The following is a 13,756-nucleotide window of genomic DNA, read 5'->3' as shown; positions in this document are numbered from 1 at the left end:
AGATGGTCGCTCCACAGTATTTGTATCGGAGGTGCCGTGGTGATGAGTTTTTCTTTGGCGTAAATTGCGTCTAGGGTGTGTCCTGCCGAGTGCATTGCTCCTTTGACTAGTTGCCATAGTTTCATGGATAAATAAGTTGTATAATTATGAGTGCGGGTTAGCATTTTCCGCAATAATATTTTCTGTAATGCTATTTGTAGCTGCATTGTACTGGACGTTTTCTTTCATAGTTGGGGATATGAAAGAGGGGGGTGGGGTAAACCTGATACGGGAAGGCTCAACCCTCATATGGGCTGGAGTCACAACGATTTAGAAACATAATGGCTCTGTAAATGACAATCTTACCATGTTGCATAATAACCAAACTGCCAAAACCCCTGTTTTTTCACTTGCAGCTACAGGGTCAGGCAATGATAATGAGACTAATGAGTATGACAGTGATTATTCCTGGTTCGGAGAGCCTGATCTGACAAAAACTAATGTACATACAACCACAGAACCTACCTCACAAAGCACTGTAATGCACTTTAACCCTGTTACCCCAATTACCCCAAACCCTCAAGCTGCTAGTGAATTAAATGATACAACATGGGCAGATGTCTTTCCCATAAATTACCGGAGAGTGGAAGTGATAAACAATTGGGATTGGGGGAGGAGGGGACGGAAAAGGGGGTGGGAGGGAAAAGATACGATGTATACCATGGCCTGGGATTAGATGAAACTGAAGACCCCCGCCACCCAGATCAATCAAACAAATAGTATTCAGACATGAGTGCAACTGCAGAACAAGCCACGAACGAGAGCTGTTACGTTTGCTCCCTCATACTGCACGCCTCAGGCACACCTAAAATACAGTCACACACAGTTACAATAGAAATTCTGCAGAACGAGAAAACCTGCACGAGCAAGCCGCAAGGAGTGATTTGCATCAAAGAACCATTTTTGTCATCAGAGGGACACGGTTTACAGAAAACAAATGGCATGACGAGACGATCACATGCAAGGCAGAAGCGTTGCAAGGACTTACTGAAGAGAACTTTCAATGGGTCAAAGAGACATGCAGTCCAGTCTGGTCCCAACACATTGCACAGCTCACGAGAAACCCATCAAAACACAGAAAGAGACGGAATATGAACTCTGTTTCCATGGCGAAGGAAAGGTACAAATGGGCTCGAACAAGAAATGCAACAAAACAATCATCATTCCAGACATGAAAAAAGGTACAGCAGCGCTCATGGACATGCATTGGGTATGTGCAAGCAAGCGTACCTGCACCTTCCCACCATCGTGGAGGGGTACCTGTGCTCTGGCCACACTGCATTCGGCACTCATGGTGACTACCCAAGACACCAGTATTGGTCCAGAGGACTAAAGCTTCCTGCTGAATCGCCCAACGACAGCCAAGGAAGACCAAGTGAAAGCCAAGAAGGAAGGGCTGGAAAAAATAAATCCCAGAGATGGCAAAAAAAATTTGCAGCCACAAAGGCGGCCATGTTTAGAGGCGAGGTAAGGACCACAGTCCTAAGGAGGCTAGGAGAGGCCTCAGACACTAATGTTCCTTAACCCTTGTTTGCGGTTATGTTATGTTGACTTCTACCACGCACTGCTACCACTCACAGGTAGTCTTTAGGTGCTCACATGGTTCTGCAAGAAAGAGGACGGGGCAGGTTAGAGAGGTTACAGGGGTAGGATAGGTCCAGAAGCAGGAGAAACTGGCGTCTGCGTGTGTTGAGTTGCAGATGGTTCACTGCGTACACTGGCTTGTTGTAGCCATAAGGGTGAGGCCCAATTCCTGTGCTTGTTGTATGTGAATGCCTGTTATGTTGGGAGTGCGTTTGTGGGTTTCATGTGTAAATTGGCTGGCATTTAAGGTTGTGGTTGAGTGCACTGGCTTGTACATTCGTAAGGGTTAGGCCCAGTGCCTGGGTTGTTTGCTGAATGTGAATGTCTGTTTTGTTGGGAGTGTGTTTGTGTGTTTTATGTGTATATTGGCTGGTGGTTATGGTTGTGCACACTGGCTTGTTGTGTCCGTAGGGGTATGGTCCAATGCCTGGGATTGTTGTTGTATGCAAGTGTTTGTTATGTTTATTTATTTATCTGACATTTATATGGCGCCTAGACACAAGTGTTTCCAGGCGCCACAATACAAGATGGGGTTGGAGCGGACATAGGAAAGAAAGTAGAACATAGAACAAAAAAGGTTATATTGGTCTTGTGACAATCCTACCGTGCAAGAGGAGGTGGTAAGTGCAGGGGGAGTGGGGTGGCAGAGGGAGAAGTGCAGGAGTGGGGTATCCAAAGGGAGGGGGTGGATAATGTTGCGTGTGTGTTTGTGTGTAGAGTGGCTAGCCATGGCCGTGTATAGTACAAGAGTTCAAAATAAACCCATTATCAGCGTTTACTTGGCCTCGGGTCAATGACTGATATCTCGGCTGCGATAGCCCCCACCTAGTAGATTCCCAAAAGCAGCGCCATTACAGAATGGAGGGAAGGGGAGTTGAAATAAAGAGGAACTAACCAACATTTTGTGAGGGTGGCGATTTAGATCACACAATAGTACTGTATACGTGTGCACAAAAGCCCACGTGCTAGTTTTGAAAATGTCCAGTTGAGAAACATTATCCAATACACTTTGACAAAAGCTGCTTTGGAGCTGGAAGGAGTATTAGCTCAGGGGCAAGACTGAGCAGAGCAACACAGGTTTGAATCCCGGGTCTGAGGTGTCTGTGCTTGGAAACCTCTTTGGTATTTAGTGTGTTATAAATAACCAATTACAATTGAGTGCTCAGCACAGATCAGGAACGCAATATACAAATAACCTGGAAGTTGATATGTTAGACACTGGAAACATAGTGACAGCTGTTGAACAACTTTTTTTATTTTGTTATTGATGAGTGTTCCATACTGAGTGCAATGCTTCATCGAAATAATGAATATGACTTGGGCTGGGGTGAAAAGAATGAAAAAGATTATTGGTTGAGGGGGGGGGGGGGAGTGTGATGCAACCTTAAATGCAACAATGGAGGGTTGGAAAAATATGAAAATTGAGATTAAAAGGAGTGGGAAGGAATCAGCAGAGTGCAACTATCCCACCACTAGTTTGAAGATGTAAGATGAGAAAGCAAACATATTTGTACAGAAGCAGGATTTAAGAGCAGATTATGTATTCTGGGCTCGCCCCATCTGGGCATTTGACTGTCTTTTGTTCCGCTCGAGACCCACTGGATTCCCAGCTTCCCACCTGCAGCCTCAGTAGTCTTTCTTCCTGATCCACCCTGGGAGGTCTTCCCATAGGTGGACTGACTGACACGTCTGCTGGATAGGCTGTTCCTATCCTTCCACTGTTATAGACATTGGTACCATTCACCATCTTGATGGCAGGCTCTAGACTACGCCTTGGTCATGAAGCCTGTGCTTCATGGTAAGAACATGAAGGGAATGAGTTCCATGCTATGTTGTGTTGATAGGCTTTTGCAGTGTGCCAGTGGTGGATCCTTCCTGCGGAGCACTGCACTTGTGCTTTATATTGCACACTGGGAGGCAGAGCAAATCGAGGGGACTTGACAGTAGCCCAATTCATTCCGGTGGCGACTATGCTGGAGGGGACTTTGGTTCTGAATACAGATGATGTGGTTATGAGGAAGCTGATGGACCCTCAACCAGCCTTGTGGTATCTCTGCTGCCCCTCATGGACCTAAGAACTGTGTGACCTCACAGCAGTAGTTAGCGGAAGACAGGCATGCTCGGTTTACTTGTAGAACCAACCGTGGTAACATCAGCCTTTTGCAATGGCTCTGCACTTTTCGGGCCAAGCCCCTGTGATATTTTCTTCTATTGGGATTAGCGGACCATTGGCTGGATCATTAAGATGACTTGGGCAAGCCCCAGATGGTGCAGCCAATATTTTAACCATAAAACCATCCTTGGTCTGTTCATTTGGTTTAGACCATCTAGGAGGTTCTCTTAGCCGAAGTCTAGCATCAGGTATTACCCACGGTGGCATCTCACGGGATTCACCGGTGTGGTGTGCAGGCACAGCAGGACTCCATGAGCCCTTGCTAGGATGTGGAGGTTGCTAGTATGTGGAAAGTCTGCATAAATAAAGGTTTTCTTGTTGGTGGAGGTCACCGGAAGAGGCGCTCCCCCCTTAAAACCCACCCATGAATTGATGCCAATGAAAGCACATCACACACAATGTGCAAAAGGGCCAAGCGTGTTCGGGCCTTGGACACTAAAGGCAGAGTATGTGCCTTAGAAGACTAAGCTCACATGATAAGATATCATTTGTCATCTTGCTTTGTCAGGCACCAGAGAGAGAGCCAGGAGGGAAAAGCCTCAGCAGAAAATGTATTTCACAATATGAACACTGCACCTGCACCATCCAAACAGAGAAAATGGCTATCTTTGTGTGCCAAGGGCTACCGGAGAGAGGTGTGTGGAGGAGTGTGTCCCAATTTAGGGCTTAGAAGGGCGTTGGGGGGGGGGGGTCAGTGATTTCACATACCTGGCCAGGTTGTACATGGGCGCTTCTCGAGAGCCTCTACATTTCTCCCAAGCCCTCTTGTAGGGTGTTAACCAAGACATAGGTAGATCAGGCACACACATGCTCTCACACAAGAGGCCTAAACACGTTTCCCAGACACCTGGTAAGAGATATCGCACTAATACAGTGCACACACTAGTTTCCTGACTCCGCTTGTGACTACCGCTGGGGTTCTAGAGTTAGGTCAGAAAGTTGGAAGAAATACACTCACTACAGTTGGGGAACAACCTCACCATATACTTCTGCAGCCATTTCGTTTTGGGGTGCTACATCTAGAGACTACACATACTATGTCTCAGAGGGCACCTATTCAGCTTGTGGAAAGAAATAGAGAAAAACCCATGCAAATTGGAGTGAACCAAGTACCTTGTATGACGAGAAGCATCAAATACAGAGTTTGAAACTGAGGGGAGCTACGAGCTATTTAGCTCCTCTTTCTCACGTAGGACAGCCTGATTAGCTTGGCACCAACAGATACCAGGAGCTACTTTTGGCTCCACTTGCCAACTAATGCTGCACATGCCCACCTGTGTGAATTTAACTCTGTGCATGTGGTGCAATCTATAAATAAACATCAGGACACATCTATCTGACATTTAAGGCAAACAGGGTCATAAATAATGGACAAAATGATACATTTGCATTGTACATGGAAGTTAGATTCACAGAACACTATGTACTAGCTCCTCATTCCACAGAGGTAGCTCCTGGCCTCGGCTTACTGCTGGATACTCAGGAGCTGCTTTTAGCTCCTGCTTATCCAATCTTAATTTCAAACCCTGAAATAATATGAAAGATGGGAAGTAACAAGAGTCATGTTATCCAAGACTGCACAGTGTACCTTGCCCATAAGCCTCAGGAAAACAAGCTGATCTTAATGGGGAAGTAGGAACCAATGCCGTCAGAGTACTGTCAGGTACTATTCTGCAATCCAATATCAATACTAGGAAATCAGTGTTCGTCCTGGAAAAGGCTTGTATTTAGCTTGCCGATGTGACCAGCCTTTCTGGAATCGGGGGCTTTGGTTCTCGTAATGGACGCCATCTGGGCAAATATGCCTGGTAGTGCCATCACGAAGAAAGCACAAGTCTTGGAGGATGAGGTGGTCGAATCAACTACTACAGCATCTGGACAAATTACCACACAAACTACAGCTACAGATGCCACAGCACCATGAAGAAGTCATATTTGACCTCATCGAAGCAGATCATTTCACTCCGGTACTTCCTTGGAATCCCCTGGCTCTCCTTACACAAACATTATGTCAACTCGACCACTCAAACCATGTTCCCTTGATCTAAATATTACACCAAACATTATTCATTGTTGGTTCTTCCTTAAATCTCTTTGATGGGCAGCTCCCTAAAATACATCAAGTATTACAGGCATCAATATGGTATCACAGGAATAATGTATTTTCAGTGCCCTGTGATAGGCTCTTACCACCCAATGGGGTGTGTACAATTGCCATTTTGAACTGACCCGTGGTTCTGTGGTGCCTTTCAGAAGTGTCTATTCTTTCCCTCAACCAGAAGAAAGTGGTCTTCGTAAATATCTACAAATCAATCCTAAAAATGACCTAATTGAGTGTTCCTAGAATAATGCAGGACCTTCCTTCTTTATTGCCCCAAATAAGGGACACCATGAAATTGCATCCATGTATAGTGTGAGGGGTCAGAAATGAGAGGCGGGCACAGAATTATAATATTTTCAACATCACACATCTTTATTAAAATAAAAGGGTTGGATGAAGGTCACCCCGCCCCTATCCTAACAAGAGTTTCCCTGCCTAGGAAACTAAAGATCAGTCTGTGTCTCGTTGTCAAATCATATGAACTATCCTTGTGTCCAAATCATACTATTATGACCGTCACACTAAGTGTGCAAGGAAAAGTTTCTGACTCATGTTTGGCAAACGTGTTCACAATGAAAGCAAGTAGGTAAATCCAATGAAACAGTCTTTCCCAGGGAGGAATCGTCGGTTTCAGGGGGTGGTTCCCAGCCCCTGGATTATTTAGGTAGGATGGAAAAGTGTCTCTTTCAAATAACCGTTTCTTAAGGATGGCTTCCTGGTATACTCCCCTACCAGGAATCCTTTGGTAGATTATTTAGATCCCCTGGTATACTCTGTCGGGTGTCTTCTTACAATCTCAAACATTTTTTAAGTATAGTGGATTGTCTGGTATACTCCCCTGCCAGGAATCCCTTTCTGGGGTCTTGCAGATTCCCTGGTATGTTCCTCTGCCGGGTATCTTTCCCTAAATTCTCACTGCCTGATGTGCTCCTTTCACCAGAACTTTTTCTCAGTTTCACTGTTCTTGAGTATAGCACAGGCATAAACTTCACTATGCTTCTACTTCACTGGCTTCAGGTACTACTTGTTCCACCTTTCAACACATTGACATCTCATTTATGGGGACTTGATCAAGTTCTGCCTTTTAATATTTTCATTATTATTCATTTACTTGAGGTAACACTTGCTCCAACTTTACCCAAATTGATATTTCATACATGGGGTCTTACTCCAGCACTTCGGGCAGCTCCGGGTTCACCCTCCGGCAAGACCGCTGCTTCTTGACATAACCGCAAGCCCGGTAGCTCTGCTGCTGGTTCTCCAACAGCTCTTCCACGGTGTCTGCTGCATCTTGCTTGGCTTCACTTCATGCAGGTAGTTAATGTGTTCGAGCGGCTTCCTGGAAGTGCCTGCCTTCTTGGGCACAGTCGTTCTCCGCACTGCTGCCTTCCCCAACTCAGTGGCTTTCTTCAGTTTTGTTTCTTGCTTCTCCGGCTCACTCATATTGAATGCGGACACCATTTTTAAATGTCCCGTGCCATTGAACTTCATCAAAACAGCTAGTCTGCCTGTTTAACTTTGTGTTCCATTCGGTCCACCTGAACTCTTTCCTTTTCCTCGTCTCAGTAGAGGCTGTATGGGAGTTGGAGTCCATGGATTTTCTGGGACTTCTAATGTGACATTGTTTAGAACTTTTGTTTTGAAAACACTTAAAAACAGGAGATGTTCGATGTGTGTTATGTTTGTATGAAGTAAGAATGGTATTTTGACTGGTATGACAGTATGCCAGTATGCCATCAGAAGTTTAAGTGCCACAGGGTTTTCTTCACAAGGGGAGGGAAATACCACGTCTCTCCCAATGTAGTCATCACCTTCTCCTGGTAGTCGTCTCCTACCACATGATCCTCCCCCACAGTACCACCCACAGGGTCAGGATCAGGTAGTGGCTGCCGTCCCCTGGCCATGTGGGGGGGGAGATCATCGCCGGGGAATTAGTGATGACTCTGCAGGATTCATCGCAATAGACTCCAGAGGCCTAAACAAGATAACCATAAAAGACTGTCATACCTGGCCTCATACCAGACACTGAATATCTCAGAGAAGTGCACTTGTCCACAAAACAAGACCCGAGGGGGGCATATCATCTTCTACAATGGGCCAAGTCAGATGTGTGGAAGACAGCATGCTGTACACCATTCGGATATTGCTGACGGTTGGGCGGGACGCATGGGGGACTTAACCGTAATGGCACACGAGGCTTGCACATGCAAAACTAACATTCAGTTATGCTGCCTAGCAACATGCCCCTGTTCACCCCCTGTTCTGTGGCACATCCCAAGAGTATGGAGGAATGGGGACGGGATGTAGGAGTGGTATCTGGCCAAGCCTGAGAAGGGGCCTTTCATAAAATCTCTACTGCGCACAGGAGAAATGTTTCTTAAGCGCAATATGGCACAGGTGCAGTGCAACGCTCCATCCCGTCTGACGTGGAGAAAGGGACTGACGGTTGGGTGGGGTGCACCAAGTTAGTGCCAAGCAGGGTGCGGCAAGGTGTGAAATGCGCAAGATTCTGAAGAATGCGCTGCAAGGTGATTCGGTCCCATCCCTGTTCCGAGGGACGTTTGATGAGTTTGGAGGAAAGGGGATGGAACAGAAGATTCCTTTGGGTTTGTGCTCTCAGAACATGGCCTAACTATGGAGAGATGCAAGTTAGCAGCCTTTCTATTAAGAACTATTCATTCCTTTTTGCTCAGATCCCCAATCTGCAAAAGAAAGTTCAAGTCGGTCAACCAATCAGCGTATCAAACCCATCATGTGCCACCCTAAAGGGGGCGTTTAATCTTGCCCCGTTTTACAACAACCAGAAAGAACAAAACTTCCGACTTGCCCCAAGTAGCTTCCCTTCTGCATCTGGACGACTCATACACTGAAGACCACCAGATTGCCTATTTATTCAAACAACTCTGATTGCAGAGTTAAATATTCAGCCCAGGAATAGTGACTACTAGCCATAGGAAAAGCTTTTCTATACTGGGGCACCATCTCGTGGGTGAACGGCATATTACAGGGAGGGCATTCATACAACATTCCCAAGCCCCCTCTTGTTGCACCAACCAGTCTTAGGGGCAGTTGAGTAGATCACCCAACCAGACTACATTAACGGCCTGCAATGTCCAAGGGGTAAAGCTTTTCGTCCAATCCTTTTCAGTCTGTTCTGACAGAAGACACAAAGATGGCCATTTTAGACCTCCAGTATTACTGCCAAGACCTTGGGAGATCATATTGTGCTAGGGTCAGTGACCTAACCCTGCCAAGTGGGGGATGATGACCCCTCAACTTAGGGCAGGAGGACAAATGAGGATGTTTGCCAGGGTCAGTCCTGCCCCGGAGGCGGGTTGAGGGAGTTGCAAGGCCCTCAGTTTCTTTCTCTTCTACAGGTGCCTGGCCAAAATTACAAAGTATCACTTTCTTGCTCCATAGACGACATGCAACATGCTGACCAGTACTTTCTCTCTTGTCCCATAGGAGCACTGAGAAGCGAAGTCTTTGTGGAGGAGACCAGATCAGAGAGCTCACCAGGGAGAGATGCCACAGAGAACAGAAAGCCAGCAGTCGTGCAACATAAGGGGGATAAGTGACAGTAAGTGAAGAAGGTGAAATAGGGCTAAGTGAGAGAAGAAGGGGTGTGGTGGAGAGTAGTGGGAGGAGAGAGCAGTAGAGAGTATTGGCAGCAGAGTGGAGAGCAGTTAAAGATGGAAGGGAGAGGAGAAGAGAGGGAGGGTAGAGAGAGAAGGAGAATAGCAGTAGGTGGAAGAACATTAGAAGGACAGAGGACGAGAGAGGGGGAATAAGAGAAAAGTGGGCGTAAGAGAATAGGAGCAAGTGAAAGATCAGGTGAGACCTGTCTGATTGGAAGGCACCAGTTCTTAGAATCATTCTTTGTGTAGGACCCCTAGTTAAGATTCATCTAGATGACCCCGGAGGGAGTTAGAAAGATAAAGCAGGTGCCTTTAGGCTCTCACCACAATCCAGCCATAGAGTAGGGGTTACTGATCTCTAGTGACCACCTTGGAAACTAAGGAAGTCTTGGTAAGGTTGATGGAGATCCAGGTAGTATGGGAGAGAGAGGGAGGGAGGGAGGGATGGAGGGAGGGAGGGAGGAAAGAAGAAAGGGAGGAAGGGAGGGACAGCTCTTAGTGGAACACTAATAAAACCTTGAATCAAAACTCTTGAACAGTCTTCAAGAGTTGGTATGTTCTTGAGGCCATCTGTGACAATATCCACTGACTTCATATTCAAACTCCCCCTCCCCCAGAAGGTCACTACTATCATGGTGTAGGTTAATTCCTTTACCAATATAGTCGGTTTCTCTTTTCTTTCATCAACACTTTGGTCCACACAAAAAATATTTAGGAATCGAAACAACTCTGTCCCCTCATTTTCACTGCCACGCCAAGCGTCAACCACTAGAAGAAGAGTGATCCCATTTCACTAGGATGACCCAGAGCAATTGCAAGCCCCTACTGCTGAATTCTCATACAATAATTCCTTCCACTCTTCTAATGGAGAGCAGTAAAAGGTGGAAGGGAGGGATGTAGAGAGTGAAGGGAGGGCAGTAGAGAGAGAGGGAGTCTAGCATAAGCAGTCTTCTACTGGATTCAGTCCCGTTTGCAGAACCTAAGGAGACATCCCAGATTATTACCCACTGGTAACATGCTCTCTGACCATGTATCTTAAGCCCAAGCCTTATTACAACCAAACAAGTCTGCTAATCTGGATTTGTTTGACAGTCTACATAATGCCCAAGGCAGGCACATGAAGGCACCCAATAAGCAATACAGATCTCCACAGTATACATAGTTGGGTCTCGTCTGTAGTTTGCTTCATGACATCTTCTTTTGTCATTTCCAAGTGATAACTGGAGTGTTCTGGGCCATTCGTCGCGACTCGCATCTTCAAGCCTGTGGCAGTACGCTTAAAGCTGCCCCCTCAGTGGAAGATGCGTCCCATTGTCCAGGCCTCCCTTCTAAAGCCAGACTGGTCTCCACCTCCTCCAGTACACATAGATGGGTAGCCGGAATACGCAGTAGATGTGATCGGGGATGCCGCCGGCCAGGACAGGTGAAGCTGACCTTTGTGATTTCCTGGAAGTTCTAGACACCCTGGAGCACTTCTGGAAACCATCACTGGCCATTCCTCTACCTTCGTTTCAATCTCCTTTCCTGGGGTCCTGAACTCTTCAGGGGGTAATATCCCATCTCTGATGCCCATAGCAGATCTCCTAGATTCACATCTGCCTGCAGCGGCAGTGCCCATTTGCCACCATGGTTGATTATCCATGGATTCTGCCCGTCTTTCACGCCTGCAGGCAGGGCAGAATCCAAAGGGGTTCATGTTTACCTAGCATGAACATATATGGTAGCTGGAGTTTACATTTATTTTCGGTAATGGCTGTATAAAGGCATGGAAGTCTAGGACCGCATAGATGCCCCCGACTCAATTACACCCACAATGAAAAACAATCAAAATTGCATGGAGAGGGCTTGCTAGTGGTCGCAGTGAGTTCAGAGGAATTATCAGCCTTTTAAAACGACCCCCTTAACATTTTCCAGTTATTTCGTGTTTTTAGGAGCTGTAACGTGTTTTTTGTGTTCCCCTTAAGTGGGGTTTAAACTCTAAACAACGAAGTGAAACAATTCATGAAATGAAAACACCCTGGCCACAAACTACATGTTAGACCTCACACCACCTCCTTTTCTTGGCATTGGTTTCAACCATGAATAGACTTCTTGGTGAAAGCAGAGGACCTCTTCTGGACGTGCCATCCCTACACTTCTGGCTTAGGAAAGGAAAGACAGCAGCAGGGTAAAAGTTGGAAAAAAATGTAGGTTAGGCCCCCCCATTTCATTGGCCCACAGATGCCTGTTCTCACATTCAAGCCCACTTAAGGGCACGCATGGCAAGGCAGTGTGTGCGATGTATGTTACTGACCATCATTTCTGGGTCATTCCAGTCCTGGGGAAAGATGTCCTCCTTCACAAGGTGCCGCATTCGGGCAATGTCCAAGAGTGCAGATCCCGCTTTACCGCTGTTGAGAACAGGCTCCAGGTATTTCCAAAAGGCTGAAAGGGATTTGGCAGTGCTCTCCTTCTTCAGCGCATCAGCGGCTACAACTGTAAATCAGAATCAGTGTGGTTTAGAGTCTAAAAAAAGTTTGAGAAAAATGCATCTTTAAAACTCTTGGAGCTTTACAGAATGTTTGTCAGATTTAACCAAAGATAAATCATTAAATCACAACATGTCTATGCCTACTGAGAAGAAGGCATGAAAGTCAATGATCCATTCTGTGGGGCAATGTCATCGCCTATAATAGTTCTGCAAATGGGCTATGCCCATGTGATGGAAGGAAATCAATTCCTGCCCAATAAAACAGATGTCTATAGGTTTTTGGCCATTCATTGAAGACCTTATTGAGGGGTGGGAGCATTGATGTATTTACAGTAAGGCCAACTAGCCAGCAGATTGCAACTAGAAACCTTTATTTCCTTGTACTCGCCATGTTTTAAATTAAAGTTATTTTTGTTTCTTAGAGTCTGGCTAATCCACAACAATGCATGAGTGATTTGGAGCTGTGAGCAGTCATTGTACTCTGAGAGTTAAAGTCCTTGCTGGCCAAACTTGTATATCTGCTTGATATTTACAAAAGCTTTGTTAGTGTGAGTTTTTCTGTTTTCTTTTAAAACGTGTACAAAACCCGCGCCCATTAGGTATTTAGTGATTCAGTCATACAACTTCCATGGGCGTATATGACACACATAAATTACTTTGGCCATTCTTATGTTCCCAGAATGCTCCTTAATATGCAAAACAGCGAGAATCTCATTGATTTTATTGGTTCAACGCCCCATTGTCATTGGAGTTATTTCTAATCGACACACATATACACTGTGTTAAGCAATCACTTATCTTCAAATAGACATGAAATGCATTTTTTAAACCATTTAAAAATTGAAGGTTTTTCCTCCAGAAAAGTAAAGGTTACAAATGATGCATATTTGTACAACATTAAACGCGTCACTATACTTCAGTCTAGAACAGAGTTCCCATAGGCGGGCACTAACAATGTCCAGAAGCAAGCACTACCTTTGCTCTCCAAGCCCACCTTTAGGAGGCCTGTAGTCACCCAAAGGGTGCAAGTATGATATACATTTTACAGAAGTTAAAATGGGGAAGAGTGAATCTAAATGCGCAAGTGCACCAAGGTCTGTGAAATGATTCCCAAAGCCATGGAAGGGGGAGATAAAACAATCTGTGTTGCAAAGGTACACACAGTTTCACAGCTGCAAAGAAAAGAAGAAAGGTCTGAGGTGTCCGGTCAAGATATCCATTTGGACAACTGTACAATAGCGGCCCAATACTAAGCAGGCACATTGCATTCCTGCTGGGTGTGGTGGGTTGCAGGAGTCAAGGACATTCAAATTTATTCTTATTCAAATAATAATATTCCCTATTTCTAGAGGAAGTTTGCTACCTATCTAAAGGAACTAAAGGTGCTCGTCTGTCATCAACAAGTCCAAAAGAAAGAAAAGTCCTCAGTCCGAATCTAATCCTACCTAACCCTACCACTAAGATAACCAATTTAAATAAGTCCAGGAGATTGGCTTGATCCTCCTGGTGTGGCAATATTTTCTGACAGTCTCTTTGTAGCAATGTCTCTATTCATGATGCTGCTTGTCCAGCATAATCTTCTGTAACATCCTCTCTTTATCCCTTGGATTAACTCTTGGAGCTCTTCTAGAACCGTCTTTGGTTGTGTACTCTCTTTAGTGATGTATCTGTGATAACTTTCCTTGTGATACTTTCTCACATTTTTGTTGGAGGCTTTAGATATCTCATACTCTATTGTGGTTTCTTTCAGC

At 45.4% G+C, this 13,756-nt stretch overlaps 1 protein-coding gene across 3 annotated transcripts in view; it reads right to left on the bottom strand.

Annotated features, from left to right (window-relative positions):
- The window catches only part of SPAG17 (sperm associated antigen 17), a 1,712,709-nt gene that overhangs the window by 1,229,293 nt on the left and 469,660 nt on the right, over positions 1 to 13,756 (bottom strand). For all 3 annotated transcript variants that reach the window (XM_069635754.1, XM_069635756.1, XM_069635755.1), the window contains exon 7: positions 11,829 to 12,010. In XM_069635754.1, coding sequence (XP_069491855.1) covers positions 11,829 to 12,010 — 182 coding nt within the window. The remainder of the gene's footprint in view (positions 1 to 11,828; positions 12,011 to 13,756) is intronic.

This window comes from Ambystoma mexicanum, chromosome 7p (assembly GCF_040938575.1).
Source record: "Ambystoma mexicanum isolate Mex_15411 chromosome 7p, UKY_AmexF1_1, whole genome shotgun sequence".
In the NCBI taxonomy this organism is placed as follows: domain Eukaryota; kingdom Metazoa; phylum Chordata; class Amphibia; order Caudata; family Ambystomatidae; genus Ambystoma; species Ambystoma mexicanum.
Note: the sequence above shows the minus strand (reverse complement) of the source record. Positions and strands in the feature narration are given on the sequence as shown.